At 42.4% G+C, this 17,209-nt stretch overlaps 1 protein-coding gene across 1 annotated transcript in view; it reads left to right on the top strand.

Annotated features, from left to right (window-relative positions):
- Map7 (microtubule associated protein 7) overlaps positions 1 to 17,209 on the top strand; it is a 105,764-nt gene that overhangs the window by 54,815 nt on the left and 33,740 nt on the right. Inside the window, exons 2-3 of the mRNA XM_035438762.1 lie at positions 4,993 to 5,091; positions 7,408 to 7,485. Of these exons, the coding sequence (XP_035294653.1) occupies positions 4,993 to 5,091; positions 7,408 to 7,485 (177 nt within the window). The remainder of the gene's footprint in view (positions 1 to 4,992; positions 5,092 to 7,407; positions 7,486 to 17,209) is intronic.

Genomic DNA, 17,209 nt, shown 5'->3' with positions numbered 1-17,209 from the left:
TGGTGAGGTTTGTTTTTTTTTTTTCTTTTGTTTTTGGTTTTGTTGGCTTTTTTTTTTTTAATTGGGGTGGGGGGCCAATGCTGAGAACCAAACCCAGGGCCTCATACATGGGTTTGTGTGAGGTAGGGTAAGGCACTCTGCTCCTGTGCTAAGTCTCCAACCCCATGTTGTTCTTATACAGTGAAATTCCCTGTACTATTAAAATAAATATGAATAATTTATTTTTCATATTATGATGATTGAGGTTTTTACGGCTTATTTTCCACTTGATATTAAAAGATTTTTAAATCTTAGAAAAAGGTTGACCATAGGCTCTTCTTAGACCAGGTCACACCCTGGAAACCATGTCAACAGTCAGTCTCCACAGGGGCTCCTGGGACTTTTCTGTCCCCTCTGTTGCTTGCTCCCCAGGAATACTGTCACTAAGTTAGTCTAGGTTTTCTTTCCCCAAAGCTCCGAGGAGAAAGACAGTTTACTAAGTATGTATGGAATAGGGGAAAAGCCAAATGACTTCCTATAATTTACTGCCAGCAAGGCATTGGGCTTCATAGCCTGGGTCTCTGCTTTCTTTACAAAGGGGAGTTGAGCCTTGGCTTAAATAGTACACAGAGGATTCACACAACAGAAGCAGGTTTGCTGACTCTAAAACACACTGCTGACATGGAAGTCCCCGGACACTGCAAGGGTATAAAAGTTGGGAGAAAGGGCCTGAACAGACTTTCCGTGTGACAAGCCTGTGGAAATTGTTAGCACACATCTTCCCAATGCGTCCTCCTGCAACCTCTGTGATGTAGGCAGTAACCCCCCATTACCTACTTGGGGTCACTCAGTAAATGAGAACCAGGTTTCAAATCAGCTTCAGGTCTGCCTGTCTTTAGTACTTACTATAATCACCAAGGAAGTAGTTGATAAAGCATGGACTCATGGTAGTGGAGCACAAAGTCTGACCGTTTAAGCCTGGCATGGCTGTGTGTGCCCGTAACCCCAGCACTTGGGAGCACCGCATACACAGGAAGAAGTAGCAGAGAGTTCTACACCTGGATCTGCAAAGCCCGCCCCCAATAAAGCCACACCTCCTCCAATAAAGCCACACCTCCTCCAACAAGGCCCACGCCTCCTAATCTCTCTCATTAGTGCCACTCCATAATGACCAAGCATTGAATCTGTGAGTCTCTTGGGGCCATCCTCATTCAGGCCACCACCCTTTTATCCTCATGGGCACTTTACCCAGTCTCCTTTTTTTTTTTTGTAATTTTTTAAAAGATTTTTTTTTTAAATATAGATTTGTGTCTGTATCATGTTTGAGGCAGGGAGGCAGGAGAGATGTGCACCCGTGTGTGCTAGAGCCTGCAGATTCCCTTGAGCTGGAGTTACAGGGGGTTAAGAGCCACCCAACCTGGGTTTGCTCTACAAGAGCACCAAATACTTTAACCACTGAGCCCTAATCTTTGTGTTCTCAGGAGTAGCTGTGCTAGCTGGATGGAGTTGGTTTTTATCTGTGAGTTTTTTTGCTGCTGTTAACAATTGTTGCAGTGTTGGAAACTTAGGGTTTTACTCCCACTGAATGCTCTAAGCACTGAGCTACACCCCCAGCCTCGGTGTAATGTTCACTTCATTTCCCTGATGCCTACTGCTGTTGAGCATAAAATTTATCTTTGACATTTGGCGTTTTATACAGTAAAGCAAACTAGAACCAAGCAAAAGAGGGAAGCTTATTCAGAAACATGACTCACACTGCACTCGTATTGTGGGTCTTGTTATAATACTCAGTTGGAGTTGGTATTTGTCATAAGAAAGTCAGTCAGCATAGAAAAGTTAAATGATGTTGGGTAACAACACCAAACGAGAAACAGATAAAATGTATTTTAAGCCAATGGTGCAGTTATAGTCTGGTTATCTAAAGATTAAGGTGATCATTCTTCTGAAAATTTGCAGTTGTCCTTTCTCTCCCTCGATCTCCAAAGTGCTGGGATTGCAGCTGTGCACAACCAAGCCAGCTCAGGGGAACACTCGCTTTAATAGCTTTTATTTGTATATATAGTATACTTAATAATGCAAAAATGTTCAAGTAGCCTTCATGATAATATGCAAACTCTGTGTGCTGTGTGCATGCCAAGAGTTGGGTTTTGTTCTAGGAATCTGCCCATTACCTCTAATAATAAAACTTCAAGAAGGTAGCATAAAATAAAGGTTTAGCAGGTGGTGGTGATGCATGCTTTTAAATCCCAGGACTGGGGTGGCAGAGGCAGGAGGATCTCTGGAGGCCAGCTTGGTTACAGAGCAAATTCCAGGACAGCCAGGGATACACAGAGAAAACCTATCTTGGGAGAAAAATAAAAAAGTAAAGGTTTAGGAGGACATTGTTAGATAGCTTTCTATGTGCTGGCAATGACAGCTTAAAAAAAAATCCTCCACTCTTTCCCAGTCCCTGAGGCACATCTACCTAATTATTACTTACGAGCCGTTTTTTGAGAGATTAGTTTACAACATGAGGGAACAGCTTGCTCTATCACAGTGAACAGCAGAGGTTCCAATGACACCTCAGTGTGTCATTTCAGGGGGTGCCTCTCCAATTATGAGACCAGCCATAGTCTGTCTGGACTTCACCTGCTACATGGTGACCACTGGCCACGTGATTTTGAAATAAGAGCACACGGAACAATATTATGGAGCTGTCCTGACATCATCTACTTTCCTGGGTCAATGCCAGGGCCTGTCCTGGTCCACTTAGGCTTATCCTGGTTTAGCCACCACCACCACCCCCTTCAGCATGGTATGCACTACACAACATGCTCCTTTTCCAATTGGAAAATGGAAGCATAAGTAAAGTTTCCTTGAGTAGCAAGTACTGTTAGAAGCCCATGATCAAGGTATCTGCTATTTAACTTTTCATTTACTCTCTGCACATTCTGCTGGGCCCTCTGCACCACTAGTGCTGAAGGTGGATGGATGCCTTTGCATACTCAAGGCAAGAGCTCTACCACTGAGCCGTTTCTACCAAATCAAGTTCTTTTTTTTTTTCGAGACAGGGTTTCTCTGTATTGTTTTGGAGCCTGTCCTGGAACTTGCTCTGTAGACCAGCCTGGCCTCAAACTCACAGAGATCTGCCTGCCTCTGCCTCCCTAGTGCTGGGATTAAAGGCCCCGCCTCATTTTCCTCTTTTAAGAGACATGTTTTTTTTTTTTTTTTTTTGGACTCGTGGTTCAGATGATAGTCTTCCTGAATTTTTACAAAGCTTTCCAGAAAATGAGGCTAAAAAAAGAGCCCGGTGTAAAAAGCAAAGCCACTTATCAGTGTTTATCTTTGAAGCAGTCACTTTAGGGCACATAGGTTGTTTGAACCTAGGTAGCAAATTCCATATGTAATTGAAATATAGCCACAAAAAGTTAGCATTTGCCTTCCTTAGAGGGCAAAGATTGGGTCTCTTCAATCTGCTTGTAAATGCAGTAATCCTCCCCCCAGGGTATAATTGTGCATGCCTATAATTCCTTCCTGTACTGAGAAGATTGCCATGAGCTGAAGTCTGCCTAGCTTATGCTGTGAGCACAGGCCAGCCAAAACTAGATATCAAGACCTTGTCTCAGAGAACAAGGAGAGAAAAGAGGGGGCAGGCAGGAAATACATCTTGGAAAGCTCTTTTAAACTTAGTCTCCATGAAGTGTATTTGTCATCCCACCATTTAGGTTCAAACCCCTTGATCAAATGGAACCCTGTTTTTCCTGTTCTGTCGCCTTAGAAAAGGAAATCATAGGAAGATGTCCATGGATAAGGACTAACTGGGCAAGCTAGGGAGGAGAGATAAGTGGCACTTTTAAATAGGTCAGGAGGACTCTGATGTCACAATTGAGCAGAGAGGCAAAGAAAGTGAAGCACAGAGCCCAGCTGCTGACCCCATCTGGAAGAAGAGTTTTGGGGGTACATGCTGAGAGTCTGAGATGGACTATGGAGGCAGTTGGTTCTCCTGGAGCCAAGCAGAATGGGAAATGGTACCCTATCAAGACGAAACCACATCATGTCTTCCAGGCCATGGTAGAGACTGTGGGTTTTACTCTGGGTGGAATGGGAGGTGGTGTTGGAGAGTTTTGAGCAGAGGAGGGGTAGGAAGTATTCTCATGGGGTAACTGATGTGAGGACAGACTAGAGGCCAGAGCAAGGTCAGGTAGATGAGCGAAGTGATTGAGGACAGTTGGAGGGGAGGAGATCAGAAGTGGTGAGATGTTTGCCAAGGAAAATTAGAACTAATGACTTAAATGTAGGGAATAAAAAGAAGCTAACAATGACTCCTAAGGCTTGGACCTATTTATCTGAACTGAGGAAGATGTTGAAGGTGGAACAGCTGTAGAGGCAGGAAAAGGGGAAGGTCTTGGGATTTGCCATGATTTCTGAAATTGCAGCAAACCTCCTTAGAAATCAGGTTCAGTCAAGTAATTTATGTCAAACGGCGGTCCTGGATCTGAAGAATCTTCTGTTTCTTTCTTTCTTTTTTTTCCTTTTCAGTTTTATCTTTGAATTGAATTTGGGCCAGAGCCTTCCTCAAAATCCTAGTATATATTACCTCCTGGTTCCCTTTTGGTGATCTATGTGGTTTCATTTGTGAAAATTTTATATTCCTTGTAAACTTTTTAAGAACTGTTTCCTGTAATCTCAGCACTCAGGCAGGAGGATTTTTATGAGAGTTTGAGGCCAGCCTGAGCTACATAGTAAACACCAGGGTAACCCAGTACCTACTACTATCCAAGACTGTCTCAAAACAGTGAAAAGACTTGGGTTTTAGGCAGTACTTCCCCAAGGGTGAGTGCCTTGATCATGTCACTTATACAGGACTGGCCACTTCTGCTGAGCAGTGCCCGCCTTGTAGGTGGGAGCTATAACTACTACTATGTATTTTTGACTCTAGCCTCCTGCCCAATACAGAGGCTAACTGAGTGACTGAATGCTTGTGAATAAATTGTAAGGAACTAATGAAATGTCTCTTCTTGTCTCACTCTGTAGCGCCTGATGGCTATAAGGTACAAGAAAAGAAAACTGCCCCCAGCCGCCCTAATTCTACACTTTCAGGACAAAATAACAGCCACTCAGGAAATAAACCAGGTAAGATATTATGTGGAGAAGAGGAAGGTTGTTCCAAAAGCCTCCGACACATGACAGTAAATAGAAATCAAAGGTAGAATTTAGGAGTGATCGGTCATATCCCTGCCTCCAAAACCCTCATACACAGATTTGTGATACAAAAAGTAAAATCTCTCGATTGTCTCAGAGTTCTCTCCTTTAAATGGAAATGAAAACGTAAGCCTTTTGAAATCATTTTATAATCACTGAGATGACTTTCATGGACACATTCATTTACCACCAAACAGCATCTAAAACAGTGGTTCTCAACCTTCCTAATGCTGCAGTCCTTTAGTACAGTTCCTCATGTGGTGGTGACCCCAACCATAAAATTATATTCCTTGCTACTTCATAGCTAACTTTGCTACTGTTAAGAATCTTGAGCAGGGCGGTGGTGGCGCATGCCTTTAATCCCAGCACTTGGGAGGCAGAGGCAGTTGGATCTCTGTGAGTTCGAGACCAGCCTGGTCTACAAGAGCTAGGATAGGAGCCAGGATAGCCTCCAAAGCTGCGGAGAAACCCTGTCTCAAAGAACCAAAAAAAAAAAAAGAATCTTAGTGTTTTCCAGTGGTGTTAGGCAATCCCTGTGAAAGGGTCATTCGAACCCCAAAGGGGTCGTGACCCACAGGTTGAGAACCACTGCTCTAAAAGGCGCTGTGTTGAAGCCAAGTTATAATAGTTTTTGAGCCTGTTTGCCCAGCATTATTATATATCTCTTTTGTGACTTTTATGTAAACCCACTCACGTCTTTACAGAGACACTGACACAGTTGTAAACCTTCATTCTGTTCCGTGCAATGATCATAACCTACTTCAGAGTAATTTTATGTAATTTTTTGTGAGTCATGATCTGTTCCCCTGTCTGTACACACAATGCAAACATCTGAACAGGCAGCACCACCTTCTTCCCAGCATCCCAAACCACTGTGTGGCTTCTGGGCAAGTTGAGCATGCAGCACAATGCTGATGAGAGTCCACAAGGTTCTTGGAAACCTGCTTCATACATTATTCAACTTCCGTGGATCGGTGAGAATAAAGACAGAAATGCCTGGGTCCAGGCTCACAAAATAATATCCATTCTACTTCGTTTTGTCTTTTTGACATGTGGAAAGCATCTTTATCGAAGTAGATAAATCTGGCTTGTCATTTAGGCGGAAGACAGCAGTGAATAGATATTGTTGCTTGAACAGTGTCAGCTGCATTTTAGTGAGCAAGCTGAGATCTCCCATTTACTCAGCCACATCTGCCTGCCCATGTACCCACCAAGAGCTAGTATTTATTGGCGGTTTCTCTGTGTCTGGGACTAGAGAGGGTACTGTGTCCCCTCTAATAGATCTGTTACTCTAATAGAGCTTCAACTCCTTACATTCATGTGAGTGCCCTATGGAAGTAGAAGTCCCTTTTGGTTTTATTTGTTTTTATTGTGCCAGAGAGCAAACCCAAGGCCCTGCTTTATGCTAGGTAGGCATTGTACCACTAGCTATATCCAAATCTGAAGTGGAAATTCTCCTTTTTCAAGTGTTGTTTAGATTTGATAAATAAGAATAATAGAAAACAGATAGCTTAGTGGCACAAAGATTATCTGATGAAAATATCAAAAGGCTTCAGAAAGATTATGACTTTACTTGATTTGTTCTTTTCTGATGATGTCGGAATCAAAGGACTCCGTACATACCAGCCAAGCATTACCACTGAGCTCTATTCCTGGCTCAAAATGCTTTAAAATAGAAGAAAAATACTTGGGCGCTCTCAGAAAATTAATGATAACAAAGCATATCACTGAGTGTAGACACATTCTGATTTTCATAAGACTATTATTATTTCAGTAACATTTTTTAAAATTTAATTATGTGGTGCTGAGCAAGGTGGTGCATGGATCTCTGAGTTCAAAGCCAGCCAGGCCTTGATCTCTGAGTTCAAGGTCTACAAGAACGAGTTCTAGGTCACCCAGGGCTACACAGAAAAACCCCGAGTCAAAAAAACAGGAAAAAAATTATTATATGTATATGTGTGTTGGGGGTGGTGATATGTGTACACGTGATCGAGTGCCCATGGAGGCCAGAAGAGCTTGTGAGATCCCTGGGCCTGGAGTTTCTGCAGTTGTGACACACTCACACACCCTACCACCCCACCTTGTGATGCTGGGGACCAAACTCAAGTCCTCTGCAAGAGTAAATAATTGTTCTTAATCACTGAGACATTGCTTCAGCCCCTCATTCATCAAAAATTTTTAACAGAAGTTGTATACCAATGTGTATCTTTTTAAAATTCATTCTTCTCCTACTTTGTCTCATTTCAGATCCCCCGCCTGTGCTACGGGTTGATGACCGGCAGCGTCTGGCCCGAGAACGCCGAGAGGAACGAGAAAAGCAGCTAGGTAGTCCAAACCCCACACTGCACATGCCTGGTCATTCAATGATGGCCTTGTTGAAATACTAATCTTTCTGCTCTCAGACAAGGGACAATTAACATTGAGAGAGTAGGCATGACTGTAACATCTTTGCTGTCTGGTGTGCTTTTGCGTATTTGGCTGGTGGCTGGTGAAGCCGTCTAGTGTGTGAGCCAAGCTTAGAACTAGCCCTAAATAGCAGTCATCTACAATCTACAAAACCAAAACAGAAAAACAGTGCAAGGACAGTCTCCTTTTTTTTTTAGGTCCAAAGGTATGAGACTTGATACTTCCTGGTGTCCACGTTGAAGTAATCGTGCTGCTGACTTTACAGACAGGAAAGGCAGAGACCTGATGCCAAGGTCCCTGCTTTTCCTCTTGTCACCAGAGGCCCTTGTGAAAGGTCAGCAGCTCTAGTGTTTGCCTGCAGCCACCTGGCAAGCTGAGTCACAAGGCTGGCTCACCAGGAAGTGGCACTCAGGAGGCACAGTCCCGTGTTCTAGAAGGTTTCACTGGATATGGAGGCCTGTGCCAGCCCTTCCTTTATTTAATGTCTTTTGTTAGTTGATTTTCAGAACTGAATTTTCTTTTACCTTTTAAAATCCATTCTTATTTTATATGCATTTAAGAATTCCTTTTTACAGTGTTTGGTTTGCATGTGTGTCTGTGTGAGGTTATCAGATCCCCTGGAACTGGAGTTACAGACTATTATGGGAAGTGAACCCAAGTCCTCTGGAAGAACAGCCAACGTTCTTAACCACTGACTCATCTCTCCAGCCCCCAGAATTGAACCTTTATATTGAGTGATCTTATAGTTCCTATCCAACAACCATTTTTTCTAACTTTACCTTTATTTTTGACAATTTTATATAGATAGCATTTCGATTACTAACCTCTTCAACCCCTATTTTCCTCATACTACTGTTGCTGCCCCAAGTTCTTTTCCCACGTTCATGTTGTCTTTGTGCGTGCGTGCATGCATGCGTGTGTGTGATGAGTTGTGTGCCCAAGGGTTTGCTACTATGTATAAAGCATAGAGCATGGTGAGCTCATCTGTGGATACACAACTAAAGACAGTATGTGCCCTCCCCCCTGAGTCCATCAGTACAGTTCATCGGGGAGGGGCATGCCAAGTTGCCAAACAAGGGTCCTTACATTCTTTGAAAAGAAAATGCTTAGCGTGTCTAGAGTGTGGAGATGTTTCAAAACTAAGGCAGCCTGGGGCCTGAGGTCTTTACAGAAAGTGGCCTGTGCTTTGCTGACGTTGTGTAGTCTAGAAGAGCTAGTTCATCCACTGGAGGACCCAGCCTCTCTAGCCCATGCCTTTCCTGTTCCTGATCAAGAACCTATGTGTGTGGAACTATCGGCCTGGTAACATTGGCCTCAAACTTGGGATCGTCTGCCTCCTTAGTGCTGGGATTATGGCCCCCTGCGCCATTCCTGCTGTGGCTGAGATGTTTTTAAACACATTTTCACTAACTCACTGGGAAGTAATTAAACTGCCGTTTTTCTGAGCCCAGTGTTTCCTCCCAGACCTACTGTCCCCTGCTTCTGCTGGATTTCCTGCAGGCGGGCAGTTCCTGGAAGCAAGCTTGTTGTGGCCTATAGGCCACCCTCCTCCTGGGCACACTGCTCCCCAGCAGTGAGGTTAGTCAGACAAGCTGGCCAGCACGGGAGTATTCAAAATGAAAGGCTTTGAATGAACAGAAAACCTTAGAAATGCGCACCATATGAAAAAACAACATAAAGGTTGGCTATGACAACTGCTACTGTGCTTTCAAACTTTGTAGTGCTACATATCTGAAAATATTTCAATTTTTAGAAGGAAACTAAAAAAATGAATGGCCAGTGATTGTGATTATTTTCTGTTGGATGTAGGTTGAAATTAACATTGAAATCTTTAAAGTTTTTTGTTGTTGTTGTTGTTGTTGTTGATTTATTTGTTTTTCAGTCCAGATCTTTTAAAAGGCAAAGTCAGGAGGAGGGAGGGACGAAGGATCCGGTGGTTTCATCTGGAGATGTGGTGTGCTTGTACTGGTGGGTTAATAGGTGGGGACTATTAATATTTTCTATGTTAAATCTCTGAGTCATGCTTTAATGCTTTTATGGTCAAACTGTGTCACTTGGTCTGTTCTTCCTATATTATCCTTCTGGTTTTCATCTAAAACCTAGCATAATTTCTTCCTCTGTGAGACTGCTTGGTCAGTTGGTTGGACATATGGCATATGCCCTCTGAAAGCTTTTCCCCTGTCTTAAAAGCTTTATAAGTGGTCTCCTCAATCACTCCACTCCATCTAAATCAATTCAAACCATTCCTTAAAACCCCCACTTGATTTCTACATTTCTCTTGGTGTCTCTCTTTCAAGCTTTTTTTTTTTAACCTAGGGAGAAATGTCTTTGTCTTGATCATTTGTTGTTGTGTTCATCTCTCTCTCGGTGATGCTGATGGTTCTCACATCTCTAGCAGGTGGTTCCCTGTTGTCTGTAACAGAACTTGTTTGGGGTTAGAGTTTTGGCATGTGTCTCTCTCCATAGCCTAGGCTGGCCTCAGACTCCCAGCCCTCTTCCTGCCTCAGCCCTCTTAATGCCACAATTAGAGGTGAGAGCCACCACATTTTGCTATAAATTCAGCCTCTATACAGCTCCATTGTCATCCAAAACTGACTCATCTTGGTAACATCTGTGTCCTAATCAATTGTCCAATACATTCCTGGCCTTGAGAAATTGGGGTCATGTTTTGTTTTTAGGGGTTAGCCATTTGTGGCATTTCAGCTGTTTTGAGAGATGCTAGAACCGCTTTATTTACTACTGGTGTGAGCTACTAAACACTTACTGTGAAGACATGAGGGCCCAAGTTCAGATGCTCACGTAGAACTGGGAATGGTGCTGGGTGTATAATTCCCCAACTCTGAGGGGAAGAGACAGCCAAGGTCTCAGAGTTTGCTGGCCAACCAGTCTAATAAACAATGAGTGCCAGGTTCAGGAAGAGACCATCTCAAAAAATAAGGTGGAGAATGATAGTAAAAGAGAGCTAGCATCCATCTCTGGCCTCTCCATGCACACTTACATTAGTCAGGACCTGTAAACGAGAATGCTCCTGCAAGCATACACCACACATATACCTCTCTCTCTTCTCTCTCTTCCTCTCTCTCTCTCTGATGCACACACACACACACACACACACACACACACACACACACAGACACACACATACACACACAGAATATTTACCCAAGAAAAAAAGTCCTCCACATTTCAAGAGATACGGAGTTTCTCTTTTTGAAAATAATAGGGTGAGTTTGAAGTGTTAGGTTTGATTTTTCAAGTATTTTGACATACTTTTGATAATTTGGTAAATTAGCTGAGGTAATTATATTAGACTTTACCCTTCCAACTATAGCTTTATTATTTCACCTTTTTTTTTCTTTCTAATTTTAATGTGTTATCAATTCAGGGACAGCAGTATTAGTGAGTACAATAGAGAGATAAATTGTCATTTCAACCTGGCATAAAATATTCATCTCAAAAATACTGATAAGCAAGTTAGTATTTGCTAATTATTTTGTCTTTTTCAAATACCAAATCGTGTGTGTGTGTGTGTGTGTGTGTGTGTGTGTGTGTGTGTGTGTGGGTGGGTGGTGGTGGTGGTGGTGGTGGTGGTGGTGGTGGTGGTGTGGTGTGCTGCTGCTGCTGCTATTATAATTTTGGGACCTAGGTTGTTGCACATGCTATATAGATAAGCATTCTAGCACTGAACTATATATACCTCCTGACCCTCTGAGACCAAAATCTTTATGTGAGTGTACTTTCATTCCCAACTGGAGCTGTGTGGGCTTTTCTGGGTTCTATAAAATCATGGAAGAGGCATGGAGATAACTTAGTGTATAAAGACTCCTAACATCAAACTATAGCCCACATGTATACTGTGTCGTGAATGTGCCCACATACACTTACACACATATGAATGCAGAAAATAAGTGCAATTTAAAATTTTTAAAAGATGAAATTATTATTATGTCATTGATACAGCTTTTATTGAACTTATAATTCTTTAATTAGCTTGTGTTGGTTTTTGTTTTGTTTGTTTTTTGAGACAGGGTTTCCCTATATAGCTTTGGAGCCTATCCTGGAACTAGCTCTTGTAGACCAGGTTGGTCTCGAACTCACAGAGATCCACCTGAGTGCCGGGATTAAAGGCATGCTCCACCACCTTCTGGCTCTTGTGTTGATTTTTTTGTTGCTGTTGTTTTCTGGGGGGGTGGGTGTTGTTTTGTTTTGTTTTTTTGTTTTTCAAGACAGGGTGTAGCTTTGGAGCCTATCCTGGCACTCGCTCTGGAGACCAGGCTGGCCTCGAACTCACAGAGATCCGCCTGCCTCTGCCTCCCGAGTGCTGGAATTAAAGGCGTGCACCACCAACGCCCAGCTTCTTGTGTTGGTTTTTACAGCTAAGTTTAAAGCTGTCCAAGAGATCTATCAGAATTTTGTTGTTGTTGTTGTTTGTTTTGTTTTGGTTGGTTGGTTTTCGTTTTTTTGAGACAGGGTTTCTCTGTGTAGCAGCCCTGGTTGTCCTCAACTCACTTTGTAGACCAGGCTGGCAGAATGTATTTTCAAAAGAGCACAATAATATAAAATTTTTCAATTAGATTAGCTGAGATAACTATATTAAACTTTTCAGCTGTAGCTTTTTTACTTTGTCTTTTTTTTCCCCCTTTCTCATTTTAACGTGTTATCTATTCAGGGACAACAGTATTGGTGAATACAATTGAGAGATAAATAAATTATCATTTCAACCTGTTACAGAATGTTTATCTCAAAAACACTGAAAGCAAATTAGTATTAATTAGCAAACACTCAGTGATGATATAATCCTGGCTAGAGTTGTCGTATGTGAACCCCTTCTGGTTTGGAGAGCAGTTTTGTTCTGAGGAAAGCTCTAGAGATTTCAGAGACTAGTCCCAAAAGAAGTGCGGAGGGGGACAAGGAGGAGGGGAAGTTTATTGAAATCAAGGCATCGATCTTTCCAGCAATCCAGACACCCAAGTGTGTAAACTTAGCTGATCCACTGTGATCAGTCTCAGCACTGACTGCCTAACTCTGGCAAATGTTGAAATGCTACACAGAAGTTCCTAGACTAAGCAGGTGGGTAAGAGACCACTCTGAGACCAGACGCCTCCTGTGGGAGGAACATGGACATTAGCACACACCAGAGCCAGAGCAGCTGTATCATGAGTCGGGCTGGGGCTGGAAGACTAAATGCTTGTCTGTGGGTGGATTAGGTAAACAAAGTCTGAGTGATGTCTTCAGATCAAATGAATAATGTGACCAACTCATCTTTGTACTCCTAAATTTACTTGGAGTGTGACCATAAAAAGACCCTAAACCCAAGCAGTAAGAATTCTTGTGAGCAGATGATAAAGTCTAAGGGTGACATTGAGTAATGGGAACCTTCCCTGTCTCTCCCCGTGTGGAGGAGGAACATTAGTCACTGGGAGAAGTTCCAGCCCAGACCTTTTACCAGAATGGCTCATTGTGCTTCTAGAGTGAGACAGTCGGGAGTCTGAACTCCAACTGCACCACTTGTTGTGAGATATGAAGCAGGTTACCTCACTTCCATGTGTCTCACAGTGGTGCCGGTCTCAGAGCACAGCTGTGGAGATAATTCCTGTACATGACTCGGGGTTAGGGCAGAGCATGAGCCAAGCCTCGTTCCAGGTGATGATGATGATAATGAAGGACCGAAGGACCGTGGTCAGTCGCATGTCTAGGTGCCTGGAACTCTGGGCCTGATTTTTCTGAGCTAAGGAATAGCAGATCCAGGGGTATCTGTGGTTCCTGGGATGGGCTCTGTGAGACAACCAAGAGAGGACAATGCTACCATTCTATGAGGAGTGTCAGAGATTAGGGTTGGAATGGTAACCGGAAGTTCCAAGGACAGCCATTGGTCAAGCAGAGGCTAAACACAGATTAGAATTTCTGAGAACTCTCTTTGTCTTGATTCTTTCTCCCCACACACAAGGGGTTCTAGGGTTTCCACATGTGTGAATTGCTGTTCAAACACCTCAGCTAGCCTTCAAGCACAGGGAAACAGACCAAGTGGGAAACCCCTCACACAGGAGACAGTGTTGTGGTTGTTGTGGGTGTCTTGCAAGGCCACACCACACAGCTCTCCACTGCATACTCCAATTATAGTTAAAGGGAAAGACAGTTTTATCCTAGCACTTGGGATTCTAAGACAGAAGGATTACCCAGAGCTCAAAACCAGCTTAAGCTACAGAGTGAAATCCCTCTACAAAAAAATAAAATTAATAAAATTAATTAATAGTAAGTGGGAAATAGGAAATCCTTGGGTTACATTCATCAAAGCAATGTAAGTCACTTTGCTTGAGCGTCCTTTAGTTTCCCCTCCCTACTTCCCTCCTGTCCTTCCTTCCTTCACTTGCCCACCTCCATTCTAGGGATGGCACCCAGGGCATGTTTTAAGTGATCCCCCTAGACTAGATACTGTAAACACAGGCAGGAGAGGGGTGGTGTGACACCTCTGGTACAGCTCTGAATGGAAGAGGCTTGAATGTCAGACTATCAGGCAGGAGAGATCCTGGACAGAGGTAGCCCCAGTGAGGGCTCAGAGAGATTTGTGTATTGAGAAAAGCAAATAGAGTAGATGTGAAGAAGTAAAAGAGTAGACTCCAGTACAAAGCGGGCAGGAGTTCATACAAAAACATCGAGAGTTAGGGAAAGCACACTGGATCTGAGAGCAGTTTCTAAGGTGTGACTTCACACAGTGTCCCAGGAGTCTGATGGGAAAAGACAAGTAGGAGCGGGTTCTGCTTTAGGGTAGGTGAGAATGTGCAGGTGGATTCCAAGCTTTGGAATCCGCTGAATTAAAAATCCCAGCTTAGTTCTTTTGCACCGTATGATCTTGGGAACATCATTTAACTTCTTTGTATCTTCTTGTTTCAATTCTGGGCCTTCTTTGTAGAGTTTGTGTTTTCCTTACTACATTTTTACTTTCATTAGTCTTATAGCTCTTTGTCATTTATTCCTTTTTCTTGGTAGACTGGAGAGCAACTCCAGTGCCTTGCATAAGCAGCAAGCATGTTACTGGTAAATGAGCTATATGCTGAGTCTTTTAAGCAGTGTATCTGATTATTTGAGGGTTAGCTAATTGAAAAAAAAAAAAAGTCCTGTAAAATAAATTTACTCTCCATCTCTAGATTCTTTTATTTTCCCCTTCCCACAGCCCCTTTCTTAGAACCCATGAACTAAATCACACCACATCTCCTTCAAAGAATTATTACATATATTTATTGTGTTTGCAGTAACCAAAAAAAGAAAGGAAGGAAGGAAAGGGCATTTACCTGAATGTAGACAATTCCAACAAGAGTTGGAGTAAACTGTAAGGTTAAAGACCAAGCCAAAGGTCTTGTGTATGTTAGATAAGTGTTCTACCAATGAGCGGTATCCACAGCCCTAAGATTAAAATCTTCAAGTTAAAATCTCCACATTCAAAATGAAAATAAAGCAAAGTATAGTGGTGCATGCCTATAAATCCAGCACTGGGGAGGTAAAGGCCAGCCTGAGTTATATAGTGAGTTCCAAGCTGGCCTGAAATGCATAGTAAGATGCTATTTCAGCAAATCAATAAATCATATACACAATACATGTATCTTAAAGATTATTGTATACTTTTTCTCTAACTTAAAAATCAGCTAATTTCCCCATGATATTAAAGTAATAATAGTATATTAATAAATACTATAATAACTATTAATAAAGATATACATATATACATATATATATATTATATTATATTATATTTTTACCAGGGCCCCCAGATCAGAGTTTGACTCTCTGTGGTATTATTGGCTATTCTAGTACTCATTGTACTAGGACTGCTTCAGCACCTTATTTCGAAATTCAGATTGGAGTTGTAGCCTCGTTGTAGAGTATAAAGCCCTGAGTTCAGACCCTAGCACGGGAGAGAGAGAGAGAGAGAGAGAGAGAGAGAGAGAGAGAGAGAGAGAGAGAACATGTTGCAGAAGTTGATGACATTCATGTGTTCTCCATTCTGTTCCTCAAACAGCAGTGAAATACGTTCTCTACCTGTATAGATATCGGCCTGCTCAGGAGGACCAGGACAGTCCCAGACTGTGATGGGCATAGGTGGGGTGTCCACCCAGGCTGTGAGCACACACTCTGGGTTCTCTGTCCTACCTGTATTCTTTTAGTAGTTGAATGCTCTGTGCCAATAGAATAGGAGTTACCCAGATTGACACATAATTGCCTCATTATTTGCATGTGTTGGATCCATACAAGAGCATGGCACTGTACCAAAGTGTTCTGCATGTTACCATGAACTCACCCACAGTCCTAGCCCTCAGCAATGGGCTCTAAGATGACCAGAAAGTAATGTTTGCTTTTCTAACATTGTTTGCCTGTTCTCTGTAACAATTGCCCGGGGGGGGGGGGGGAGTGCAGGGTAATAGAGTCTCCACTTCCTGTGGAGACAGAAAGAAGTGGAGAAAGCTTTGACTCAAGGTGAGTGTAGCTCCGAGGGGGAGTGCTTACCTAGTATGGGTGTGCAAGGCTACAGTTTGTCCCCTAGTAGCCCCCATTTCTTTTCAAAGAAAAGAAAACTTCTTTCAAAGGATTATTTGCTGTAAAATTAGTCACTTGACTAATAATGTCAAATCTCATGATTTGTAGCCACAACCATGAGAGCAAGCCTTTTGTTTTCTTAATTGAAATGTTGGTGGCCAATTTTCCTGAATGCTTAAGTCCAGAAAACGATTTTCACTGCTTTAAGTATAATTATATTTGAATCCTCATAACAAGAAAGCTCCTATGTGTTCCCATAACTTACTCTGATAGAACTCATTTCAGAAAACTTACCGAAGATTGGGTTATCCAATCAATAATTCACAGTAAGCCAGGAAGAAATAATTAACATGTTTGGATGTGTTCAAGTAGTGAAACTTATGTGCTGGGGCAGGTGGTGGAGGAGATAACTTTTGCTACATAGAAATTGGAGACTAGGAAATGCTAAAGTTTGTGGTAGATGTCAAGAAGTTCCTTCAGAAGATCAAATGTTGCAGGGTCCCTTCACATGCCATCAGTGGAAAACTTGTCTCAAATCTACCTGCAAGGTTTATTAAAAATATAAATTAAGCCGGGCAGTAGTGGTGCACACCTTTGATCCCAGAGCTTAGGAGGCAGAGACAGGTGGATCTCTGTGAGTTCAAGACCAGCCTGATCTACAGGTGCTAGTTCTAGGACAGCCTCCAAAGCAACAGAGAAACCCTGTCTCGAAACCCCCAAAAAATATATATACATAATATGTATAGTGTGTGTATATATATATATATATATATATGTATATATATATATATATGCATATATATAAATTACTTGTCCCCAGCACCAGCAAAAAGTAAAAACTAAACATCATGTTGTTATTAGTAACCCTGAATATGAGGGTTGGAGCCCAGAGATTTAATTCTAACTAGATGTGTTTACCCTTTACCTCCTACACTTCCAAAGGTGGTTATTACATGCACGACAGGTGTGAAGCCACTGCCTTCAAGAGTGGATTAGCCGGAAATTGAACAGGAACAGAAAGAGGGAAACCTTGCTGGAAAGCAGGGCAGGGAATGCAGGCTAACTGGAGTAGGGAGGTTGGGTTGAGAACAGGGCAAGGAAAGCAAGCAAGATC

The sequence above is a fragment of the Cricetulus griseus genome, chromosome 2 (assembly GCF_003668045.3).
Source record: "Cricetulus griseus strain 17A/GY chromosome 2, alternate assembly CriGri-PICRH-1.0, whole genome shotgun sequence".
NCBI lineage: Eukaryota > Metazoa > Chordata > Mammalia > Rodentia > Cricetidae > Cricetulus > Cricetulus griseus.
This window is presented reverse-complemented; position numbering and strand designations above follow the sequence as displayed.